Source organism: Herpailurus yagouaroundi, unplaced genomic scaffold (assembly GCF_014898765.1).
Source record: "Herpailurus yagouaroundi ecotype Mexico unplaced genomic scaffold, PumYag 216, whole genome shotgun sequence".
Taxonomy (NCBI): Eukaryota; Metazoa; Chordata; class Mammalia; order Carnivora; family Felidae; genus Herpailurus; species Herpailurus yagouaroundi.
Genome location: NW_024412447.1, coordinates 470,630 through 496,944, shown reverse-complemented (window position 1 = coordinate 496,944; position 26,315 = coordinate 470,630). Strand labels below are relative to the sequence as shown.

The following is a 26,315-nucleotide window of genomic DNA, read 5'->3' as shown; positions in this document are numbered from 1 at the left end:
TTCCCGCAAAATGATTTACGAGGGGGCTCTGTGGAAAGACCCAACGGTCCTGTCCTCTGAGGCGTCAGGTGACGTGGCTGGAAAACAAGGACCGCGTGCTGGCCAGGCTGCCACTCTGCCGCGGGAGACGGGCAGCGGCCCAGGGCCTGACTTTGTGGAGCAGCTCCATGGCGCAAAGCAAGGTCCCCGCTGGGGTCTGAAGACAGACCTCCTACCGCTGCTGGCGCCCCTCCCCCAGTCCCCAGTCGACCTCCAGGAGCGGGCAGAGCCCAGGTGGTGGCCAGCAAGGTCTGTCGCGTCTCCACAGACGCCCCGGGGAGCAGAGGCCACGGGATTGGGGGTGCAGGGACCACCAAGAGCAATGACCAAACCCGGGACAGGTGGGGGCCGGCACCAAGGGCCCACGCTGGGGGCGCTCTGTGGAGGGAGCAACCCGTCCACGGAGGGTCCCCAAAACAGCACCTCCTCAAACTGAGGAGCCCGACTTGGCGCTTCGGTAGGACATCGTGAGGCCAAGGACCCAGGGCAGCCGACCAGCGCCCGTGTTCGGCCACCTCGGCCTCAGGTCGGGACCCGCGGGCGGCCGGCGAACACGTTCTGGCAGAAGAGGGTTGGCAGTGCATCCACAGGGCGCCCCGTGCCCGGGGGCTTGTTGAGGCCCCTAGCGAGGTCGTGGGGGAGCACGGGCTGTGAGGCGCCAGCTGGCCCGCGCCCTTGCGGCTTATCCACGGGAAGCTCCCCTGCCGGGAGGCCTGCGGGCCAACATCGTCTCTTTATGGCCCTTGTAGGCTGGAAGCTCGGGCAGACGAGCAGCAGACAGGATTCCCTGCCCGCGGACGGGCCGGCAGAGCCCGGGGAGAGGAGGGGCCCCAGGGAAAGGTCCCAGCACACTCGTGACATGGCAGGACGCGCTCCTTCTGAAGGGACAGGGTCCCCACATGCCTTACCGCCCACCCAGCCGCTGGGGGCCGGGGGCGAGGTGCACCCACGTGGCGCCCAACCAGCCAGGGTCTGCCGCCGGCCCGTCACGGGTTTACTGTCCTAAGTCCTTGCTGGCAACAGGGTTTTCCTCACGCTTTAGCCACTAAGGGGATTCAGCCCATTCTCTGTTAGGCTTCAAAGGTACCAAAGGCATTTAAAACTGAGAATAGCTAACGTATAAACCATTAACAGTTCATGTTCCCTACAACCTCTTCGTTCGATGGAATTTTAATGGCCACGTGGAAACGACGTGGACTCCGTGCCTGTCCGGGCGGGTGCTCGCTCCCGCGGCCGGCGCCAGAGCCCGGGGTGACCCCAGCTCCCACCTGAGAGCACCCGCAGAGGCTGGAGGCCGGGCACACCTACCCCTGGGAGTCGACAGTCTGCTTTGCGCTCAGCAGCACCCGCGACAGGGAGGAGAAGAGCCGCAGGCGCATCTGCGGGTCCCGGGCGGGCTGGAGGCAGCTCCTGAGGACGGGCACCAGGTGGGGGAGCACTTCTCCCAGCGCCGGGCCTGGAAAACACACAGCTCACGGTTCCCACGGCTCCTGCCCGTGGGACGACGCAGCCCCCACCCCGCCGCCGGGTCGGCGCCGGGTGCCGGGGAGGGGCCGTGGGCACAGGGGCGGTTACGGCCCGTCCACCACCTTCCTCTCCTTTCTGGATCGAGGGTGTCCCTGTAAAAGCAAACACTTAACTCCCAAATCGTGCTAATTGTTCAACACGGTGACTTTCTATTTCCTCATGTTTTCTCAGATTCTTAAAAAAAAAACGTTACAGTCAAGCAACACTTTAAATATCAACCAAGATAAATTATTCAGAACACGTACAGTGTTTAATATTTGCCCCTACACTCGGCAGCCACCGCCCTTCCCGAGCTGCTGCTGGACAGGCGCCTGCGCGGCTTCCCCGGGACCGTGGGCCTCACACACGGGCAACGAGCCTTAGTATCTGGAAGGGCATCGAGTCGTGATCGGAATAAAGAGTCCCTGGGGTGCAAACACGCGCTCGGGTTGCACGGACCCGGGTCACGGAGCGCCCTCCCCTCCAGGCGGGCCCTCTCCCAACCACCCTGCTCACAACGCGCTTGCTCGTCCCACGGCAAGGCCCAGATGCATTGTCTCACGCTCGGCGTCAAAGCTGCAAGACGGAAACGCAAGGCTGCGCATTAATCTCAGGGCAGGTGTGGGTCTGGGGGAGAAAGAGAAACAAAGGCAGAAGGAGGACGTGGCCCAGGGGCAGGACACTGCCAGCACCGGTGGGCACCGGGTCTGCTCACACCCTCTGGGGTTTGTTTTCCTTGGAGATTGCACAGAAGATGGAGCCCCAGACCTCTCACTGCAGGAGGAGGGAGCGATCTTCCGGGAAGAGACCCCGATCTCCCAAGGCCGCATTTTCACGGAAGACAGAGCGCACGGGCAAGAGGAGAGAGGGGTTTCCGGGAGCATCTTCCGGCCCTTCCTATAAAGACTCTTTCCGCTCACGTGCATCACTGTCCCCTCAATGCTATCCAGGCACCAAACGCCATTTTGAACAAGTCCAGTCTGTTGAACGCGCTCTATAAAAACAAAGTCTCCTCCAGACAGCAGGGTGTCTGTCACGGCTGACGGCGTAATGAGACACGTAAACGGGAGCATCCTACGGGAAGAATGCCGACACCGAACAGACCCGGGGGCGCAGCGGCGTGCTCTCAGTGGGACGGCGCCGCGTGGGGTGCGGGCACCTGGCGATGAACGCCGCCCGAGCACAGCGCGTGTGAAGCAGGACGCTTCCGGACACAGGACGGAGAAACACACCATCGACACTCTGAGAAAGCACTTGGAAAAGCGCACCGAGGCCACGTCCCCTCTTCCTGATTGGCCGGCCTCAAGGGTGCACAGGTTTTCGGTTCCGGAGCCTTGGGACGCGGCCTCTGGCTGTTTTCTAAGCTGGGGAGGGAGCTGCTGTTCAGAGTCTATGATCTTTTTTTTTTTTTAAGACTCATCTTTTAAAACGAAATCTGTCCGGTGAGACCTCTACGGACGTCCCGAGGCAGGGAGAAGGCACGGGTCTGAGCATAAGCTCTGCCTAAGGAACATTCTTTCACCCACCCCGCGGCCCGGCGGGGAAGGGCCTGGAGACACTGGACCACAGAGGCCCACGCCACGCGTGAGGCTCTGCAGGGACACTGTGGACTGTGCAAAGAACACACTGCGCCCAAGGCCACAATAAGCACACCTCCGAGGCTTAACGTAAACACCGTATGCCTGGCAGACTTTCTTTTCTTCACGTTTTTGTTTACTTCGGGGGGGAGGGGCAGAGAGAGAGACACACACATAGACACACACAAGCCGAAGCAGCTCCAGGCTCTGAGCTGTCAGCACAGAGCCTGATGTGGGGCTCGAACTCACAAACCGTGAGATCATGACCCGAGCCACCCAGGTGCCCCTGCCGGGCAGACTTTCAAGGGCCACATTACACAGTTTTGGGAGCTCACCTGCGTGGTTGACCACCACGACGAACTGCAGAAGCTCTGCTGAGTGGACGGTCCAGTCGTGGTGCGACGCGGCCAGCCACTCCACGAGGGGGCCCGTGTGCTCTCGGTACAGATCCTGGCGTCCGTCGATGTCCTGTGCCGTGGCCAGCGCGTCCATGGTCTCCCGGACCTGGAAATACGAGTCACTGGCTGGGGAAACCCCACTCCTAAGGCTCAAAAGCCCAGGAGAGACCAATCGTCATCATCAGAGCGCGCTCTGTCACACGACGGGCTAGGACGACCCGGCCGACCGCGAGCGCTCCACCTCCACCGCGGAGGATGCGCGACACGACAGAGCCCCTGGAGCGCCCGCGGGGGCTAGGACTGCAGGGGCTCGTCTGACGGCTACTGTTCACGCTGGGTCGGCGCCATCTGGACGACAAATAATAGACTTGCATTTATGAGAGATTCAGCTGCCGTGCCCCCAGGCTGCACAAGGCTTCTCCTGGGGTCCTCAGGCCCCCTGCGGTGGGAGAGCTCGATCTGTGAGGAACAAGGGCACCTGGGGGCTGCAGGGCACTGAACTGAGGGACATAAACTATGCTTGCCCGAGGCCACCCTGTGACCAGGCCTTCCGGTGGTGACACTGGTGACAGAGGTGACAGTGGGCCAGGGGACAGGAGATGGGCCGGCAGCCACCTCCCAGCAGCCTGTGCCTACAACCTGGCGGCTGCTCGGTTTCCTTCCCATGGGTCCCAGGTACGTGGATTCGGCTCTTGCTAGTGTGTGTGGCTTTAAGGTGACAAGCCGCCTGCTGAGGTATGTGCCCTTGGGAAAAGTGGAAAGGTTGTCTTTAAACGAAAGAAAACAAAATTCAGATGCCCAAGAAAGGAAGGGGAGGGCGGGGGGCTTCCTGGACACGGGGCCTGTGGCTCTGTGAGCCTCCCCGGCACGCCTCCTCCATAGGTGAGCCCCAGAGATCTGTGCACGGCTGTAGGAGGAAGACACCCCCCAAAAGGTCCCTGGAGCCCAAGGGGAACTGGACGTCAGTAGAGCATTTAAAGCCTAGACCCAGAGCTGAGAGAACAGAAGTAGTTCTGCAAAGCTGGCCTGTGATTAAACAGGAAACACGATGCTATTTTCTCTCTAGACGGTCAGTCACCTACGTGTTTACCACAGACGGAGGCGAGGTTACACGTGTCCGCCTGTCTGTCTGCAGCTGTCACCCCTGAGACACAACGACAGGCGGCAGTTGGAGGGAATCTGAAATTCCCTGCGTCCCCGAGGCTGCCTCACGAGCAACCCGTCCCACACGCCCTTCCACGCTTCCGGTCAGCCGAGCCAGGCAAGCCCGAGCACCCTCCTCAGCATAAGCTCCGTCCCCCGCGCCGCCTCACCTTGTCGCCGAGGCCTGTGGCACCCCAGAGCGCCTCTATGGTCACCAGCACCTCCAAGAGCTGTAAGCTGCACCGTCTGCAGTCTTCGCGGCACACGGAGACCAGAGTCCGCACGCACAGCAGCAGGTGCTCCCCGTAGAGGTGCTGTCAGGAGAGCAGGGAGCACCTGAGCCAGCTCTCCCCCAGCCTGTGTGCTCCTGCCCCCTGCCGCGCCCCCAGGGCCCCCCTGCACCCCCAGCCCCAGCCCACCGTCCCAGCCCCCTCCCCTTCTGCCCCCTCCAGCTCCTGTCTCCCCCTGCCCAGCACCCACCCACAGGACACAGCACACTCTGGTCGCAGATTAGAACACACGGACCATAGGAGGGCGTTCTTCGACGGGAAGACTTTATGGCGTTCTTCTCCAGGGGAAACTGAACACAGCCCCGGAAAGAAACGCTTAACGGTCTCTGAGTTACGCTTAAAGTTCTCATGCGTCAGCAACACATCCCCTAGAATTCACAAGGGAAACGGATCTGCTTGCAAACACCCAGCCCCCACCAACCTGCCCCCAAAGGTAAGAGAAACAGCGGAGGGAGGTGGACACGCAGCAGAGTCTGAGCCCACGGCCGCTGAGGCTGTGTGGGGGCGCACGGGGTTCATTCTGCTCTTCTGCTGCTGTGTGTTTCCGAGTCTTCCCACGCTACCGTTTTAACAAAAAGAATGAAATTCTGTGGCTCGGGAAGTGCTTCCTGGTGGCCGGGGAGACAAGGGGATGCCTCGGCTGGTCCGTCCAGCCGCTCCCCTCCTGGCCTCCCAGCCTCGTCATCTGTGGGCCAGGAGCGAGTGTCCACGTGTGCTTCTAGTGCATCCCTCCACACGTCTGCTTCACGCATTTCACGAGGGGCAGGAAGGACGGGGTCGCGGTCACGGAGCAGCGCACAGAACACGGGAAGCGTGCTCACCGTGCCGCTGGCGGGGGTGGGTCCAGAGTCCCTTCTGGGGCCCTGGGGCTCATGCACAAGTGACGTAAGCCACCAAAGTTTAAACAGAACTCACACGGGATCACAGAGGAGTGTGGTCTGTGCACGCGGCTCGGGAGCAGGACAGGACGAGGCCTTGAGGGCTGGGTGTCCAGCTACCCCGAGAAGCCAGGTGGGTGACTTTGCTCAAATCCTCACGTGCCCTACAGCCCAATTCCTCTGGTCCTGGACTGAGAGTAAATGAGTTCCCGAGTACGTGAGTTCAGCGAATTTCTTTTTCGTTGTAAATATTTACCAAGGGAGACAGCGAGAGACAGCGCGTGCGAGACGGGAGGGGCAGAGAGAGCGAGAGAGCGAGCGAGCGAGAATCCCAAGCAGGTTCTGTGCTGTTGCGCAGAGCCTGACTCGGGGCTCGACCCCCTGAACCTGAGCCGAAATCAAGAGTTGGGCATCTACCCGACCGAGCCCCACAGGCCGCCCTCAGCTAACTTCTGAAGTGACCTGGACCAAATGCTTCGGGAGCGATTCCGGGAGGAGGAAGCTCCCTTCTGGAGGCGCGAGCTGTTCCATTCTGGGAGGTCCCGAGGCCGCGACTCCCGTGCCAGTGAGGAGTCACGTTCCCAGCAGCGCCGTCGGCGGGGAACGGTCCCCACCTACCTGCCCCCCAGAGGCAGAAAGGACGCAGGCCGCACACGGACACCCAAAGTCATGTTTTAGCCTCTGCTCCTGAAGGTGTCACCTGAGACCGCTGACTTTACTGTGAGAAAGTGCCCGGGGCTGACGTTTCGGTAATGGTGCCGGCGCCCCCGCACCCGGGTCTCCGCTGGTTCAACGGGACCGCTGACTTCTCCTTACGCCATCAGACAATTTCCTCACCTCGAGCTCCTGTCACAAAGCAAACATTTCAAACGGAAGGATCCGATCCCTGGGCCCGGGCCCGGCCCTGGCCAGACCACGCACCTGCCGCGGGTCCCCCAACTCACCCCCCCCGCCAGGCCCCACTGCTGGACGGACACGATTGTGTCCACCCCTCGGCTGGCTCTCGGGAAACAGCCGCCTGGGGACGTCTGCGGGAAGCACGTGCCGTGTGTCCTGGGTCACCATAGGAGCACGAGACCCTCCCCGCCTGGGGGTGGGGGCGACAGGGCTGTGTCCGTGAGTGAAGGGGAGGAAGGTGGCTGGGTCTCCCCTGCGGCTGGAGCGCGTCCAGAGGGACACTCAGCGCCACGGCGCTTCCTCGGCGAGGCATCTGTGTACAAACGTCATTGCAGAAACGCCTCCTCGAAAAAGCTGGACGCTTGATCCAATCCGCGTTGGTTAAGGGACTGGTTTTCCCGTGGATGACACTGAGGCGTGAAAGTCATTATCTTCTCTGCCGTAAAACGTGGAAGATCTGTGTTCGAACACCTGTGCGGGGGCGCCTGGGGGGCTGGGTCGGTTGAGGGTCCGACTTCGACTCCGGTCTCGAGGTCGTGACCCCGAGCCCCGCACTGGGCTCTGTACCCTCTCTCCGCCCCTCGCTCATGCACGCCCTCTTTCTCGCTCTCAAAACAAATAAATAAAACGCTAACGAAAAACAGAAATAAACATCTATGCTCCTTCTCAAACTTAATTTTCTGGGAAGAGAAAAACTTCTGGCTCACACATCTATAGAGAAGTCAGAACCATTTCCAGGCCCGCCTGCATACACGTGCACAATTCACGGGGATTCGCTGACTCTGTGACAACCAGGTTTGGGAAGAGGTGAATCGTCCTAGAAGCACCAAAAGCAGGTGGAGCGGCTCACGGCCACCTCCGCCGACACAGCCCCACTCCCTCCGTTTAGACGGCCTTGCACGTGGATGTTTGTCCGAGCCCAGACCACCTTGTCACCTGGGAGCGAGGTGGGGAAGGGGCCGCGAGGACCAGATGAGCCCGCGCAGAGCACCCTGGTGGCCGTGCGGAAGGCGAGGCCGGGCCCCAACCCCCCCCCCCCCGAGTGCCCCGAGCGGGGTCCCCAGGCCGGTCAGCGGCGGGCAGGCCCTTGTCCACACAGAGGAGAGGGAAGGCAGCACCCAGGGCTGGGGACACAGGGCTGAAGCCTGTCACCGCCGCACACAAAGTCCTCATTTTTTCTCAACGGAAAACGATTACGAATCATTCCACACGGCTAGGCCCGAGTGCCCAGACCGCGTCGGGAGCAGAGGGGGCGGACGCCGTCACCGCTTCCCAGCGCGTTAGTAAAACATCCAGGGACGCGAGCAACGCCCCGGCTCCTAGGGACGGGCCCGGCCCCGCGGCCGTCCCCGGCGTGGACGTGTCCCGCTCCGTGCTGCCCCCCACAGAGGCCGCTGGGCAGACGGGAGGAGGCCAGCGTGCACTTTCAACATGTCTTTTTAAAAACGTTTATTTTCAAGAAAACGAGGAAGAGTGCAAATGGGGGAGGTGGGAAAGAGAGGGAGACGCAGAATCCATGGCAGGATCCAGGCTCCGAGCCGTCAGCACAGAGCCTGACGTGGGGCCTGAGCCCACGAACCTTGAGATCGTGACCTGGGCCGAAGTCAGCCGCCCGACCAACCGAGCCACCCACGTACCCCCCAACGTGTTTAGTTTTACCGTAACAGGATACGGACTGGACAGAGCGGAACGTGGCAGTGGGCACAAGAGTCCCCAGACCCTGGCTGCCACTGTCAGGCGGAAGCGTCTGACGGCTGGAACCTGACGTCATAACCATCCGCAGCAGTGCATGCCGGGAACTCATCTGATAACAATCTGCGGCGGTGCGTCCGGCCCGGCTATAACCATTCGTGGCAGTACATCCGGGACCTGACGTCATAACCACCCGCGGCGATGCGTGCTGGGACCTCATCTGATAACCATCCGCGGCGGTGTGTCCGGTACCTCATCTGATAACCATCCATAGGGATGCGTGACGGCACCTGACGCAATAACCACCCGTGGTGGTGCATGCCGAGACCTCAATTGACAACCATCCGCGGCGGTACGTCCGGCCTTGACGTCATAACCATCCGCGGCGGTGCGTGCTGAGCAATCATCTGATAACCATCCGCGGCGGTGCGTCCGTTCCGGCTATCACCATTCGTGGCAGTACATCCGGAACCTGACATCATAACGATCTGCGCGGCGATGCGTGTTGGGACCTATCTGATAACCATCCGCGGGGATGCGTCCGTACCTGACGTCATGGCCATCCGCGGCGTGCGAGCCGGAACCTCACATGATAACCACCCACAGCGGTGCTTCCGGCCCTGACGCAACAACCGTCTGCGATGGTGTGTGCTGAGACCTTACGCAACAACCATCTGCGACAGTACATCCGGCCCCTGACATAATAACCATCCGCGGCAGTGCGCCCGAGACCTGACGTAATAACTAGCCGCGGCGGTCTGTGCTGGGACTTAACGCAATAACCACCTGAGGCGCTGCATCTCGGTCCTGACATCAGAACCATCCGCAGCAGTGCATCCGGGACCCGACGCAGGAACCATCCGCGGCGGTGCGTGCTGGGACGTCGTCTGATAACCATCCGCGGGGGTGCGCCCGTCCCTAAGGTTATAACCATCCGCGGCGGTGCGTCTCCGCACCTCACATGATAACCATCCGCAGCGGTGCGTCCGGCCCCGACGTAGTACTCTGGGCGGTGTGTTCTAAGGTCTGACGCAATAACCATCCGCAGCAGTACATCCGGCCCCTGACGTCATAACCATGCGCAGCACTGCGTCTGGAACCTGACATCATAACCATCCGCGGCAGTATATCCGGGAACTGACGCAGAAACCATCCCCGGCGGTGCGTCCTGGAACCTGACGTCATAACCATCTCCGGGGATGCATCCCGGCCGTGACGTTATAACCAGCCGCGACGTTATAACCATCCGCGGCACTGCTTCCCGGACCGGATCTAATAGCCTTCCGCGGCGATGCGTGGACAGTGTCGGCAGGGGGCGCTGTCCACCCCTCACGACGCGCTCCACCCGCCTCCCTTCCTACAACTTACATTTTCAGAGCCTTGACAGATGTGGGGCCGGGCCAGCTCCGTAGCGATGAGCGTCAGGTGCGGCCGGAGGGCCTCCCTAGGGCAGCCTCTGACGATGGACGCAAGAATCAGGAGGCCCGAGGGGGAGGGCGACTTCTTCAGCGCGGGCAGAACCAGCTTCAGAAACACCTCCGGGCTGACGAACGCCCCGACCAGCTCGGCAGATCGGATGCCCTGTGCGAGGAGAAGAGCCGCTGGCGGGCTGCTCCCGGCCCTCCCGCGGCTCCCTGCAGGCCTCCAGGCCCAGCACGGACAGGGAGGTCTGTGCCTGGCGTGTGTGCCACAGTTAGTGCCCACCGGGTCCCACACCCCTTGGCTGCTGCCGGTGACCCAAGCTTGCTTCGAACAAACAGCCACTCGCTGGCACCACCGTGCCATGGGTGCCACTGGGCAGTCAGGACAGCGGGCCCTAGGGCATCGGGAGGAGTGAAAAAAGCCGACCTCTAAAGGGCACACTGCACGATCCCATCTACACAGTATCCCCTGGTGACAGAATGGGACGACCACCAGACTGTCAGGTCACTGTTGCAGGCCCACATACGTCCGAAGTGAGGTCCACGTGGGCTGTGGCTTGGCAAGGTGGGCCAATCAGGACAAGGGAAGTAAACCTGAGGCTCGACTGGCTGCACACGGGGTGGCGCTAACCACCAGCCGTCACACGCCGGGCCGCACCCCTGCCTGGCTTTCCCTGCAGAGCCCGTGGGCGTGACGGCCATCAGGGCCAGGGAGGCGCCCTCCTGCCCAAGCTAGACTCTCAGGAACAAGCCCGTGGGCGGTGTCCCCGGCTCGCTGGTGGGATCGATGCATCCAGAGCCGTCGCCTGCACGTGCTGGGAGCGCAGCTGTGGGGAGCGGCAGGCTGGAGCCTGCTGAAGAGGGACCCTACGTGTCCCCCCTCCGCGGGACCAGAAACCAGACATGGGCTGTGCAGGGGCTGTGAGCGAGGGCACGGCTGCCGAGACCCCAGGGGATCTCAGGCGATGCGAACGTTATCTTGGCCCTCCCGTTTGGTAAAACCCACAGACCCGCGGCCTAACCAGGGCGAAGTCCACAACCCGTAGCCACAGCTTCCGTGACCGGAAGAGGCAACTCACGCTGCGGACCACGGCCCTGTCGTCGTCGGCACAGGCCCGGTGCAGGGTTCGCAGGACAACCTCCAGGTGCTGTGTGACGTGGTCCTCAGCGTGCAGCAGCAGCACGGCCAGCAGCTGCGCGGCCTTCACCCTGGTCCCCGCGACCCAGTCAGTGACGTCATGACAGATGGCGGGAAGGATCTTGGAGAGGTTTCTGAAGACGAGCTCCCGACAGCCCAACCCGGGGCGGTTGTCTGCAGGTGAAAAACACAAACTGCAATTCACAAAGCACGTCTCACGACTCCTAGGGAAGGTCATTTGTCACACATCCCTTGTTTGAGGTGCGCCTGCAAGTCCCATTTCATTTCGAGATCTTAAAAACGCAGGCTGACTCTGAGGATGGAGATGGAGCCGCGTGGCCTCACTTGGCTTAAAAGTTTTGGGGGCGCCTGGGTGGCGCAGTCGGTTAAGCGTCCGACTTCAGCCAGGTCACGATCTCGCGGTCCGTGAGTTCGAGCCCCGCGTCGGGCTCTGGGCTGATGGCTCAGAGCCTGGAGCCTGTTTCCGATTCTGTGTCTCCCTCTCTCTCTGCCCCTCCCCCGTTCATGCTCTCTCTCTGTCCCAAAAAAATAAATAAATGTTGAAAAAAAAAATTAAAAAAAAAAAAAAAAAGTTTTGTATGGCGACCGAGGTCTGACACACAACCAAGTGCACCGCGTGCCTAACCCGATGTGTTCTGACACACGGATACACCTCCGCACCAGCGCTGCAAGCAGGATGCAGCTACCCGTCGCCCCAAAGCTTCCAGCACCCCTGTGGTGCTCCCGGGCTCCCCACTCCGCTTCCCGTCGCTGTACACAGGCTGTCTCTAAGCGGGACCGTGCGGCTCACACCGGCTTCGCCAGCTCCTGGCCCCCTTCCCGCATCCGTGTGACCCTGTGCCTTCATCCCTCTGCCTGTCCGTCACCTGCTGGGACCTCGGGCTGCTTCCCGGGCTGGCTGTGGCCAAGAAGGTTGCGTGGACGCAGCGGCCGCTTCCACGACAATACTCCACCGAACGGGCAGTGGCCTCACCCCTTCCAAAGTGGCCGCGCCGCTTCGCATCCTGCCCCCTGGGCGTGTGGGGGGCCAGTGCTCAACGACAGCCACTTAGAGCGTGTGTGGAGCCTGCTGTGGTTCCCCATTGCTTCCTAAGGACGTGGCGCAGCTTCTCGCGAGGTTGTTTGTATCTTCCGTGATGAGGCGCTCTATAAAATCTGCCCACTAAAAAAATCTGTTCTTGTATCATCGAGTTCTGAGCATTGTTTCTGTATTCTGAATGCAGCCCTTCAATCTGTAATTTGCAAATCTTTTCCGTCTGTGGCTGTTGCTTCACTCTGTCAACAATGTCTTCCACGGAGCACAGGTCGTCGTTCTGGTGAAGCCCACTTCGTCGCCTCCCCTTCTGCCCACGACGCTTCCCCACGACATGCGAGAGAACGCCCCAGCCCCGCTCACAGAGGTTTACAGGCTTAGGTGTTACATTTAGGTCCAGGATGCAATTCAGGTTAATTTTTGAAAATCATAGGAGGAATGGACCCAAATTCATACCCAATTATGTGCAAATCCAATTCTTCCAGCACCAATGCTGAAAGACCATCCTTTCTCTGCCAAATTGTCGCGGAACCTGTCAAAGATCAGCCGTCCACATGCGTGGGTGTCTACTTGTGGACACGTGACCCCGGCCCTGTTCCCCCCCCCCCCACCTGTGGGTTGGCCCCATGCAGTCTGGAGTTCTGTGCTCTCACTCTGCAGATTGTTCTGGAAAAGGAAGCGTTAGCCTTTCAACTTTGCTCTCCGTTGTCAACGTTCTGGCTGCCCTAGGTCCTCCGTATTTCCATGTGATCTTAGAGTAACTTTGTTAATTTCCACAAAAACAGGTTCAAAGATTCTGATTAGAAGTCTGATCTTAAAAATTTTAAACTCTGTTCTCAAACTATTCCGAAAGTAGAAGAGGAAGGAAAACTTCCAAATTCATTCTGTGAAGCCAGTACCACCGTGATACCACAAAAAAAAGAGAACTATAGGCCAGTATCCCTCATGAACACAGGTGCAAAAGTCCTCAACAGAATATTAGCAAACCAAATCTAACAGTACATTAAAAAACTCACCACAATCAAGTAGGAAGGATTCCCGGGCTGCAAGCATGGTTCAATATTCAAAAATCAATCAATGTGATACATTCCATTAATAAAAGGACAGATAAGAACCACATGATCATTTCAATAGATGCAGAAAAAACTTTGGACAAAGTATAACATCCATTCGTGATAAAAACCCTCAACAAAGTGGAAATAGAAGGAACAAACCACAACATAATAAAGGCCATATATGAAAACCCCAGGGAACATCATACTCCATGTGAAAAAAACCGAGAGCTTTTCCCCAAGGTCAGGACCTAGACAAGGACGTCCACCCTCACCACTGTTGTTCAACACGGTACCGGAAGTTCTAGCCTCAGCAATCAGACAACACAAAGGAATAAAAGGTATCCAGATTAGTAAAGAAGAAGTAAAATTTTCACTATTTGCAGATGACATGATACTATATATGGGAAGCTGGAAAGACACCACCAAAAAAAACCCCTGCTGGAACTGATACATGAATTCAGTAAAGTTGCAGGATACAAACTCAATGTATAGGAATGTGCTGCGTTTCTATACACCAATAATGAAACGGCAGAAAGAGAAATTAAGAAAACAATCCCATTTACAATTGCACCAAAATACTAAGACACCCAGGAATAAACCTAACCAAGAAGGTAGAAAAAGACCTGTATCTGAAAACTATAAAACATTAACGAAAAAAACTGAAAAGGACACAAAGAAATGCAAAGACATTCCATGCTCATGGATTGAAAGAACAAATATTGTTGAAATGTCCATACTACCCAAACCAATCTACAGATTGAAGATTTTGTTAAGTATTCTTGAGACCCAACATAGGGCTCAAACTCACAACCCCGAGATCAAGAGTCGCACACTCCACTGACCGAGCCAGCCAGGGGCCCCAGCAATCTACACAGTTAATGCAATCCTATCAAGATACCAACAGTATTTTTCACAGAGCTAGAACAAACAATCCTAAAATTTGTATGGAACCACAAAAGACCGCGAATAACCAAAGCCATCTTGAAAAACCAAAACAAAGCTGGAGGCATCACAATTCTGGACCTCGAGCTGTATTACGAAGCTATAGTGATCACAGCAGTATGGGATTGGCACAAAAACAGACACGCAGATCAATAGAACGAAAGAGAGAACCCAGAAATGAACCCACGATTATATGGTCAATTAATCCTTGACGAAGCAGAAGAAAATATCCAGTGTGAAAAAGATGCTTCAACAAATGGTGCTGGGGAAACTGGACCACTTCCTTACACTATGCATAAAAATAAACTCAAAATGGATTAAAGACCTAAAAATCCTACAGTAGAACACAGGCACACAGGCAGTAACTTCTTTGACATTGGCTGTCTGTAGCAACTTTTTCCTAGATATGTCTCCTGAGTCCATGGAAATAAATAAACTACTGAGACTATATCAAAATAAAAAGCTTCTAAATGGTGAAGGAAACAATCAACAAAACTAAAAGGCAGCCTTTGGAATGGGAGAAGATATTTGCAAATGACATATCTGATAAAGGGTTAATATCCAAAACATATTAAAAAAACCATATACAACTGAACACCTAAAAACCAAACAATCCAATTAAAAAAGGGGCAAAAGACATGAACAGGCACTTCTCCAAGGACGACATCCAGATGCCAACAGACTCGTGACAAAGTGCTCGTCATCACTGATCATCAGGGAAATTACACATCAAAACTACAACGAGGTACCACCTCACAGAACAGCTAAAATGAACAACACAAGAAACAGCCAGTGTTGGCGAGGATAGAGAAAGGGGAACTCTCACGCACTGTTGGTGGGAATGCAAACTGGGGCAGCCACTCTGGAAAACACTACGGAGTTTCCTCAAAAATTAAAAATAGAACTTACTCTACGATTCAGTAATTGCACAAGAACACTAATTCAAAGGGGCACATGCCCCCCATGTTATAGCAGCGCAATCAACAACGGCCAAGCTGTAAAGCAGCCCCAGTGTCCACTGACTGATGAACAGACACAGAAGATGTGGCATCTGTGCAACGGGATATTATTCAGCCATAAAAAAGAACGAGATCTTGCCCTTTGCAACCACACGGATAGATCTAGGGAGTATTATGCTAAAAAGGTGAGTCGGTCAGAAAAAGACAAATACCAGATGACTTCACTCATGTGGAATTTAAGAAAACAAAAAAATGAACAAAGGCAGAGAGAGAGAGAGAGAGAGAGAGAGAGAGAGAGGGAGAGGCAAACTACGAAACAGACTACTAACTAGAGAACACACGGCTGGTCACGGGGGGGGGGGGATGGGGAACAGGCGACAGGGAAAAGGACGCAGCTGTGATGGGCAGCAGGTGGTGTGTGCAGTGTGAATCACTACTCTGTACGCCTGAGAACGTTACGCTGCACGGTGACTAACCGGAATTCAAACGAAAACTTCACGAAAATTCAAAACTCTAAAGGCAGAAAGGAAACTGAGATCAAAGTGCAAAGGCTGTGTTTTAGGAGAAGCAACAGTATGCGCCGTGAGGCCCCATTTCCAGGTCTTCCCGGTTACTTTTCTGTGCTCGTGCTGTATTAGGAAATTAGTTCCACGCGACTCCTTGTTGGCTGTTGAAGTGAGCCTGCTGTAATTTTGCCAACAACAAATAAACAAGAAATACCTTTCTTCCTAATGATGCATCCAGTGTGGGAAGCCTGTCAGATGAGGGGACATGAAGCGGGGTGGCAGGTGACAAGGGGCCACGAGGCATTTTCGCAGAAACACGGGCCTCACTACATCTGTGTTCTGAAGCCTACCTTCCTGTGCTGGTTAATGGAGCAGAAGTGACCATACTCTTCCAGACCAGGGGTCCAGGAGCCACATGTGGCGTGCTGCCTCCTTCTGTAAATTGAGTGGCAGCGGGGCACGCAGCTGCGCCTGCTCATTTACTATTGTCTAGGGCCGCTGTGACATCACCACAGCAAGTGGACCAGCTGTGGCACACACGTGGCTTCCCAAGCCTGATCTACCGACCGTATGGTCTTTCACAGAAAGAGTTGGCTGAACCCCATTCTAGACTCTAGAATTGCAATTTCCAGCCTGGTAGCTGCTAACCAACGTGGCTGTTTGAAGTTTGTTAGGCTTAAATGAATTAAAATCCAGTTTCTCGGTCCCCGAAGAACATTTCAAGTGCTCAGTAGCCGCCCACAGCTGGCGGCTGCAGTCCCGGACGGCAGAGAACACCCCGTCTCGGTACAGTCCTCGTGCTCAGTGCTGCACTGGAAGACGCGAGGAGAACCCAGGCTGTGGTCTCAAGCAGCAGATGGAACAGAGCACCGTCATCTACGGACTGATCCTTGGTGTCCTCGATTTGCAAAACGAAACAGCCAATCGAGTAGCTGGGGAGAATGAACTAGGCGGCCCGGGGGGATGGCCAGGGACACGAAATGCACCTGCTACCCCTGGCCCCAGAAACCAGGGCACACGCCTCTGTGCCTGGCTGTTCCCGGCGCTCTGGGACACATGCTCTCCCCACAGCACATGCAGGGCCGCTCTGGACACGCAGGTCTTCGTGGTGTGCTGTGTGCTCTCTAGCCCCAGGGCCATGGGCGGCTCCCGTCCGGTGGCTCTGCGAGCACCTGTGGGTGCAGGCATTCTAATCCCGGGAGAGCCTCTGGGTCTGGGGGCACAGGTGGTGTGTCCTTTCCTTACATTTAGGTCCAGGCTGTGCTTAGACAGAGACAGGGATACAGTGAGGCACATTCAAACAGCTGGCACCGAGAAGCTTCCATAGCTGTTATCTCCAAAACGGTCACTTTGGCGGAAGTAAACCCTCCCACTCCCTCTGGGTGTGTGCATCCCCGTGTGGCCTCCTGGAGAATATATAAACGAAGTAAACAGGATGTGAGGGAGAAACGGGCCTGGGCGAGTGGCAGCCTGTGGCCGGGGCGGCCCCGGACCTGGCTCTACCCTCAGAGCGCCCACGTCCCAGATGTTCAACTCAGACCTGACCCCAAACTACAGCCCCTCCAGCAGTCCGCCGTCAGGGTGCCGGGCCTCCCCGGCACCTGCGTCCTCGTGTGCCACGGCTCCAGAGTCCCATCACGTGAGGGCCATCCCCGGAGACCGAGCCCTGAGCGGGGCAAGAGGCCGTCGAGCCACCATCTTCTGGACCGTGGGGCGGGAGCCCCCAGTACATGCTCGCTGGACCCACTGACAGCCTGCTAACCCTGACACGCCTTGCGGGCTTCGCGGCGCTGCCGAGCTGTGATCTAGCTGCCTTGGAAGCTACTCGCGGCCCTGTGCTCGGAGGGGCTACCCCCAGTGGTACCCCAGCCCACAGAGCCCCGTGCTACCGGCCGCCAGCCCCTCCCCTGCCCCGAGTCAGCTTTCCCCGCCTACCCTTCCACCTTTTCTAGAGGGCTCATGTGACCGAGCCCGTTCACTAAACACGACGTTTCTGAGTCATTCATGTTGTAGCACACGTCAAAACACTCCTCTTCGTGGCCAGGTGCTGCTCCACGGTGGCAGCAGACACGACTTGTGGACACGGGAACCAGCTGGTGGACCCTGGGTGCTCCCACTTGGGGCTGTTATAAACGATGCTGCTGTGAACACTCACGTCCGTGTCTTGTCGAGCATTCTCCTGGGCTGGGACGGTGGGGTCACGTGACCGCGTGGGAAGTGCAGGTTCATCTGGGTTGGGACAGCGGGGTCACATGGTAACTGCGTGTTTAACACTTGAAGACGCTCCCAAACTTTTCCAAAGCAGCGGCACCATTTTTTACCTTCGCGCCGGCACCGCGTGAGGCTTCTCTTTCCCCACGTCGCGATTACTGTTGACTTAGGAAACCACGCGAGGTCAGCGTTCCTGTTTGTCCTGGAATCCGGGGAAGCGCCCCGAGGCCTGAGTGATTGACTCATGTCCAGAGTCCAGACTGCAGCTCAGCCGCTATCTTCTCATCTTGTCCCTGAAAACTGCCGGGCATGCAGAGGCAGCCCAAGCGGACAGAGGGCGGCCGGCGTGCTGGCTCGGCCCCACAGAACCAGCCGCCGTTACCAGCCTTGCTCAACCTTACAGCAAGCAGGCCAGACAGACGCTTGTACAGCCAATTTGTTTTCATAATTGAAACGGAATTAACCGACGGCCACAGACAACTGCTTCACCTCGCTAGAAACCAAACGTGAAGGTCAGGAGTAACACGGCAACCTCGTGTCGCGACACCGTAAAGGTGGGCTGCGAAGGAGGGTCAGGGCCAGCGGGGTGTCAAGTCTGTGCGTACAGGAGGCAGACAGGCTCTGGGAGTGGTGACCTCTGGGTCTGAGGTCAAAGTTCAAATCCTGGCTCAAAGCGCAGGTGTTCTGTCTTCCCTGTAGGTGTCCTTGATTCATCCCGAGGTCGTTTTTCCCACCAGCCGACCTGGGGCTTTATCATCGGGCTGGGTGGGTGCCCGGGGGCCGCCAGGCCTGTGGGTGATGCCCCTGGTGCAGACGCAGCAGCCAAGACCCATCCTGGGGGAGGGAGGGGCGCGGTCTGCAAATGGGCAGAGCGCCCCCCACCATGCTGGAGTTTTAACTCAAGGAGGGGTCGACACAAAGCCTTGGCTAAGCTGGGCCAGAAGCATGCAGAACGTTAAGTCTGCTTAGTTTTTGCACCATCAGGCAAAGCGCAATTTAATTGTGGGCAGAAAAACAGCTCAGCGGCTTTTTCAAGCGCGTACCTAAGTGTGCTGCCAGGTCTGCCCTGAACGCGTGTGGGTTTCTGAGGCACCACAAACAGGCAGGGTGACACTCGGGCTTCTGCACGAGGTTCCCGTGGACGCGGCTCAGAGTCGACCAGAGACCGTCCCTCCTCAAGAAGTGCAGGGGGCGGCGGTCAGCGGGAAGGCTGGGGAGGGTCACCAAGGACACACACCCGTGTCCTAAGCCCCAACCTGGCTCAGGCGGGTGCCGGTCCTGACTCCCTGCCCGTGGACCAGCCGCTCCCTGCTTTGGGCCTGGGCGCCTCACCTCCGATAAGGAGAAAACCAGGTTCGCCCAGCCTTCTCAGCCGTGGGACCCTGCCCGTGTCCCGGAGCCCCTGCTCCCCAGCACCCAAGGCTCCAAGTGGCTGTGCTGTGCGCCACGGACCCTCGCTTGGTTGCACACGGTGCAAACCTGCCCCCGCCCCCCATCTCTCCTCTGCACAATGAGACTTTCCTGACCACTGCCACCTCTCCAGATACCTGGACGAAACAGGCAAGCAGAGCAGGTCTGAGCTCTGCAAAGAACACGAAAACCCTGAAGGGCGTCACCGTGAAAGCGCTCACGTTACAACGGTGTTTATTCAAACGGAACTCTACTTATTGCTAAGCTGGGGAAAAACCAAGTCTGTTCTCTCTTGCGTCAAAAGGTCTGGCAAGCCGGTCACCGTCACGAGGAAATGCTTTCCTCTTCGCTCAAGCGGCACCAAGGACAGCAGTGTTCACAGGAGGAAAGTTTCCGGGAGAAGGGACTCCGGAACCCACGGTTCGAGGGCGCGACGGATGGGCACGTCCTCTGCAAGCACGAACCTGCACTTCTTGGTTCAGCGAGCGGCTCACTCCGGGACGTAGCTGGGTTCTAAAAGTGGAGATTTATTTCTGTGCTGCAACAGGTCACTTGCGTTTGTCAAGCTAATGGCAAACCGTGTGGTGACGAGCACGGCCCATGCTACGCGCACCTGGCCCGAACCCCGATGTGACAGGACGCAGGTCCCTCGGCAGTGAGCTGTGCACCTCCTCAAATCCGTCCGTCCGCTCACGGAAGCACGGTGTCAGGGACAGCGAGAGGCCCGTGAGCAGGAGGGGGTCTCCTTCTGCGAGTCAAAGTGAGCGGAGCAGGCCCTGCCAGGGCCGCCGGCCACGGGCAAGCTGGGGACTCCAAAGGCAGTCCGGCCAGAGAGAAGGGGCGCAGGACACAGAGCCGACAGAGGCCCGTGCCCAGAACGCATGAGGAATCCTCACAACTCGACAGTAAGACAACAAACAACCCAATTGAACCCGGACAACAGATCTGGGCACTCGACCCAAGAAGACGCGTGGATGAGCACGGGGCGTGAGTGCACGACAGATGCTGAAGTCAGATTAGAGCCACGACACGCCCGTGAGGACGGCCGAACAGCAGACCCAATGCCACGGCGTGTGCTGACCAAGACCAACAGCGACCTGCCCCCTGCAGGTGGGACGCAGACACGCAGCTGAGAGACAGAGAAACAGAGACAGAGAGAGAGAAGACACAGAGAGACACCCAGAGACAGAGAGACACGGAGACAGAGAGAGAAAAAGAGACTGAGAGAGACACAGAGAGATTGAGAGACAGAGACACAGAGAAACAGAGACAGAGAAGAGAGAGACACAGAGACAGACTGAGAAACACAAAGACTGAGAGACAGAGACACAGAGAAACAGAGACAGAGAGAGACTGACACAGACACAGAAAGATAGAGACACAGAGAGAGACACACACAGACTGAGAGACAGAAAGAGAGCGAGAGACAGAGAGACAGAGAGAATGGCAGCACCCACTCCCTGGGGCTTAACCAAGAGAGAACACAGTTCATGCAGAGACCCGGACGCAGGTGCTCAGACAGGCCTTAATCGAAATCACCCAAACCCAGAAATGACCTAAACATCCTGGCTCCAGTGGTAGGTAAACTGACGCATGTCCACAGAAGGAGATGCTCCCCGAGGCAGGAAGGTAGGCCCCCACCCTAGGGAGCCTTCTGTGGGAAGGGTGGATGTGCAAACGGAAATGATCTCACGGGTGTGTCACGAGTCGAGGGGAGGCAGGTGGCAGGGCCTGGGGTGGCTCGTGAAATCTGGTGTATGAAATGGTGTAAAAAAAAAAAAAATCTTAAAACTGAGATTTGAAAGTCTAATTACAAAGAAGTAATTTTAAGAGAAAAATACTAACAATCTAACAAAATCTAGTGCTCGTACCGCTAAGCACGATTGGAATTTGTTCCAAACTCGTTCCGGTGGGACTGAAACAAGCCTCCGGAAGGTGGCTGTCTCAGAGCCTGAGAGCCACCAGCCTGCGTGCCCCTGAGCCCTGCGTGACCCGGGAGATGACCCAGCACTGCGCCCACACCGGACAAAATGTCCCTGCAGCGGGAGGACGGCCCCGCGTGCACGCGGGTAGCCGGGGGAGGGGGGGCAGGGCGACAGGCTGACCACTCCTGGGCGGAGACCCATGGGACACGTGGGGAGCTGTCGGCCGAGAACCTCAGGTTTGCCCAGGCCCGGGGAGGGAGGCGTCCCGACCTCACGTCCCAGGGCGGTCGTCATTTCCCGTCCGCGGTGAGAAGCCGGCCGGGACGGCCCGTCGGCAAGCGGAGTGTGGTCTCCCGCCGGGCCAAGTGGCGAGATGCTGCCTCCAGGCAGCGGGGGGCAGGAAGGCCCCCTCGGAGCTCGGCATCCTTCGCAGGCGATGAGGGCGCGTTTAAAAATAAAATCACAGGGGCGCCTGGGTGGCGCAGTCGGTTGGGCGTCCGGCTTCAGCCAGGTCACGATCTCGCGGTCCGGGAGTTCGAGCCCCGCGTCGGGCTCTGGGCTGATGGCTCGGAGCCTGGAGCCTGTTTCCGATTCTGTGTCTCCCTCTCTCTCTGCCCCTCCCCCATTCATGCTCTGTCTCTCTCTGTCCCCAAAAAATAAATAAACGTTGAAAAAAAATTAAAAAAAAATGTTTAAAAATAAAATCACAGGGAGCTTTACGTCGAAGGTCCACACTTTAAAAAGACGCCGCGCTGTCAAGCTTTACTGAGGCAGAAAACCCCGCCAGCCGCTGAAGTCGGCCCTTTCTACGACCTGTGTGATCTCCCCTGTACCAGCCGAGCACACTCCGGAAGGGGTCACGGGGCTGGGAGCCTGGGGGGGCTGGGGGGCAGCTCCCGTCGTGGCAGGCACAAAGCGCAAGCACCTGTGTCCGCGCGGCCCTCACGCCGCGGGCTCCTCGTGGCCGCTATCGACCGACCGCGCATCTTTACCACCGTGGCCCTCGCCAGCGTTGTGTTTGAAGGAGACGCGCTGCAGACAGACCGCAGCAGGAAATGCTGCGTCCCGGCGGAAAGCGCTGCTCGGCACGTGGGTCCGTGGGGCAGGGAGGAGGGACGGCTCTGGGGGTGGCTCCGCCCGGCCTGGCTCGCGTGCCCGGGACGCGCCGACGACGACACGTGTGTGCTCGCGGTGTGGCAGGGAACCACAGGGAGGCTGTGGGGGCGCCTCTGTTCTGAGCGCGCCCCTGGCCCGGGCCCTGCTCCTCCCCTGTAACTGCATTTTGGGTGCAGTTCACAGGTTCTCTTGTAAAGTGGCAGCACCGCCTGCTTCCACGATTCCTGCCACGGCCAGCAGCCGCCGCCCACGGCTTCGCGGCCTGACGTATCCCCAACACCCGCAGCGGGCCCAGAGGGGAAGGCCCCAGGGAGGTGTCCTGGGCCGGGTCTCCGGCACGCTCTACTGTGCGGGCCCGGGCGGCCCACACTCACCTGGCGAGGGGTGGTGGGCTGGAGGGGGCGAGGCGAAGTCCAGCTTATCTTTGAGGTCGTCTTCGTTCTCCCTCTGCCATTGTAGGCCCACCTTCTCCCAGAGGCTGGCGGCTGCGAGCCTGTGGGACAACATACGTGTCAGGCGGGCATGCAGAAGGCCGGAGCCACGTCCGCCCCCGAGGGCGCTGGGAACTCCGAGGGCTTCTGACGGCTCTGCTCACGGTGCTAAACCCAGATGGACTCCTTCACGTGCCCGAAGCACCGGGAGCTCTCGACTATTTAAAAGCCGCAGACGCGTCCCGTGGGACACACGATCCCACAGCAAGCAGGACAGAGGGGACGAGGCGGCCTCCAGGAGGGACTCCGCAGCAGACACAGCACCGCTGCTGTAAGTGACAACTTCGGTCCCGGAAACACGGGGACCCGCACCCGGCCGGCCCAGGCCTCGCCCAGAGCGGCAGCCACCAGCATGAGCTCCGTACTTACGCGATCTCAGGGATGTCGTCCTCGAGGTTGCTAAGCAACAGCGGGATCAGCTTGTGGAAGAAGGAGTAGCGGTCCCGCAGGTCCAGCAGCCAGCCCCCCACCACACAAGTCACCGCCTGCCGCACCTGCACTCGAAGGAAGTGTGGGGGGAGGGAAGGGCTTCAGCCGGGCACAGGACGTGCAGAGGGAACCCGCCACGCAGACCCTGCAGCGAGCTCGGGTGCTGCCATCCTGGCCAGACGCCCGCCTGGGGGTCCCAGAGCGGCTCTGCCGTCCACGCCGCGGGCTGGCGGAGGAAACGCCAGGACCGCCCCATCTCGTGGGCGTGAGCCCACGTCTCCCAGGCTCTGGCCTGGTCCTCTGCTGGCTGCAGCAGGTCCCACGGGTCTCGCCTGCAGGGCCTTCGGCGTGGGAACCCCCCAGGCTGGGCGCTGTCTCACCGCGGGTGTTCAAATGGGCCGTGGGCGAGCCCCCGCGAAACGTCAGCCTGCAGAGGCCACACCACCGAGGCCTCAGGCCTCGGAGCGCGAGGGCCTCCTGAGGAGGCCAACAGGGGGCCCCTGGTTCTGGCCGTGTGCCAAGGCGGCCTGCAGGCCTCTGCCCACTTTGCCCGCCACAGGGAAGAAACGAGGTGCCTGAGGCCCAGCTCCCTCAGAACAGAGCCCGGGGCGGGGACTCAGCCAGCCTGGCGTCGTGGGAGGAGAGCGGGATGGGCTGAGCCCCAGCCTGCGCCCGATCCTGGGGAGCGCGGGAGCGCCACCGCCCCCCTCCGAGGGCTGTGTTACCCCGGGCAGGCGGCCAGGGTACGTGCCCACCGCTGGCTGGGGCTGCGCTTGCAGGGTCCCCCGGCGGGTGTGCCGTAGCAGTGACGCCCCGCCGCTCACAGGTCGGGGGACCAGCGCGGGCAGCCCACGCTCACGTCTAGGCGCCTGCACCGGGAGTGGCCCCTGCGGCCGCCGACCTCCCTGAAGCTCACTCTCCCTTCTCCAAAATGGGAGGACAGGGCGCTGGCTCCCGGCCAGGGAGGAAGGCACCTGGGGCGGGGCTTGACGCACAGGAGGGCCAGGCGCCTGGCTCACTAACCCCAGCGGCCCGTGCGTGTAAACAGGGCCGACCAAGGGAGGGGCGGTTGGGGCTCCGCGCTACTGTTGAGCTTCTCGTGAAATTATTAACAGTCAAAACTGCAGCTAAGGATCCCGGAGAATCTGAGACGTTCTCCCAACGACCAGAGGCCCCGGTAGCTACAAACGGACACCCACAGCCGCCCACGCCGACTGTGCCGCCGCCGACAGAAGTGGCATAGAGCGATCTTTCCGTGAGGTCCTCCTGCGTGACCCCGGGGCCCCGAGGGACTCCTGAGGAATCAGCGTGCCTCAGGGCAAAAGTACGAGCAGCAGGCGAGACCCCCGAAGCTCAGCCAACACCTTGAGCTGGTGGCACCCGAGAGCCTGACGAGGGCCTACCTGCCACCCTGCTGGGTGCCTGAACACGGGGAGCAATTGGGGCCTCTGCAGGATGGCAGGCGCTGGGGACCACCAGACTCCAGGGGGCCGGCCCCTGCAGCGAGGGCATGTCCCGGCCGCCGGGGGTCAGGGACCTGCCGGGACCCTCCGGAGACCGTCCGGCTGCGCTCTCCCGACAGTCACTGCAATGTCCCCCAAGATCCAGGCATTTTGCAGGTTGGAGACTTCAGGTGTCTCCCCTCGTGAGCTGGGAGAGCCCAAGGGCCGGCCTCCCCCAGCCTCAAGCTGGTGTCGCCAGAAACCTGCCGATCCCCATCATCACGAGACAAATTACCCCTTTCGGCTCAGGAAAACAGCACTGAGCAGAGTTGCCAAGTAACGGTTTGACTAGGCAGGAAATCTTTCAAGTAAAGGAGAAAAAGCAGAATGAACCGAGAGTTCTTCCTCTCCGAGTCAGGCTGCAGACCGGGGGCGGGGGCTGGGCCACAGAGACCGGGCACCAACAGCCAAGGGGGAAGAGCCGTGTACTTAACACAGCACGTGAACACGGAAGAGAACATGCCACACTCTCCTTTAACTGGAGCGTCTCAGGGACCCAGTGAACCGCCCGGCTCTTACAAGGAGCCCGTTTACTTCCGTACCCTGCTCTCGGCAGAGGCTAATAAGGCCGACTCCTCAGCAGACTGGCACTCGTCATCCCACCAGACTCGAAAGCAGTTGGAGGAAGTCGCCTTTCCCTGGAGCTTGAGCAGTTCACGCTTGGGGGCTGGGGGTCTTTCTGTCCAGGGCCTGAGTGTAATTAACCGTCTCACGCGAAATCGTTCCGCAGCACATCGCGGCCCGTGCTCACCAAATGCCTTGAATTTTACGCATCTTACGTCATTTCAAGTAAGCCCCGTCTTTATAATAAAAAACGTTTTTTTTAATTAAAAAAAAATTTTTTTTAATCTTTTTATTTATTTTTGAGACAGGGAGAGACAGAGCATGAACAGGGGAGGGGCAGAGAGAGGGAGACACAGAATCAGAAGCAGGCTCCAGGCTCTGAGCTGTCAGCACAGAGCCCGACGCGGGGCTCGAACTCACAGACCGCGAGATCATGACCTGAGCCGAAGTCGGATGCTTAACCGACTGAGCCACCCAGGTGCCCCAATAAAAAACGTTTTTAATAGTATCAACACAATAATATATTTTGTTATTTTATTTAAAAAAAATTTCAGTAGGCTCCACACCTAGCACAGAGCCCAACAAGGGGCTCAAATTCACGACCCTGAGGTCAAGACCTGAGCTGAGATCCAGAGTCAGATGCTTAACCAACCGAGCCACCCAGGCGCCCCTCAACACAATATTTTAGTAACACAGCAAATTCTGTTTCAAGTATACAGTATTTAAATTCAGTTAAAAAAATTAGCAGAAAGGGTTTCAACTAAACCCGTAACATTTTTAGTTCTTAATCCTGAAAAAGGTTCAACATGATATTTCCTAAGTATGCACTGGACCTGAACAGCCACTGTATTTGTTGCCAGTTTTCCTTCATTTCAACGTCAGGGGCAGGAGGCGGGAAGCAGACGGGGAAGGCGGGAAGATCACGAGGCGGGAAGCAGAGGGGGAAGGCGGGAAGGTCACGAGATGGGAGGGGGAAGGCAGGAAGGTCACGAGGCGGGAGGCGAAGGGGGAAGGCGGGGAGGTCATGAGGCGGGAAAGTCACCAGGCGGGAGAAGGAGGCGAAGGTGGGAAGGTCGTGAAGCGGGAGGGGGAAGGAGGGAAGGTCACAAGGCGGGAGGTGGAGGAGGAAGGCGGGAAGGTCATGAGGCCGGAGGGGGAAGGCGGGAAGGTCA

At 58.5% G+C, this 26,315-nt stretch overlaps 1 protein-coding gene across 1 annotated transcript in view; it reads right to left on the bottom strand.

The window, feature by feature from the left end:
* The window catches only part of DNAAF5 (dynein axonemal assembly factor 5), a 61,382-nt gene that overhangs the window by 13,289 nt on the left and 21,778 nt on the right, over nt 1–26,315 (bottom strand). The window contains exons 4-10 of the mRNA XM_040455628.1: nt 23,018–23,142; nt 22,532–22,650; nt 10,921–11,153; nt 9,789–10,001; nt 4,834–4,977; nt 3,458–3,626; nt 1,348–1,495 (exon numbers count right to left, since the gene is read on the bottom strand). Coding sequence (XP_040311562.1) covers nt 1,348–1,495; nt 3,458–3,626; nt 4,834–4,977; nt 9,789–10,001; nt 10,921–11,153; nt 22,532–22,650; nt 23,018–23,142 — 1,151 coding nt within the window. The remainder of the gene's footprint in view (nt 1–1,347; nt 1,496–3,457; nt 3,627–4,833; nt 4,978–9,788; nt 10,002–10,920; nt 11,154–22,531; nt 22,651–23,017; nt 23,143–26,315) is intronic.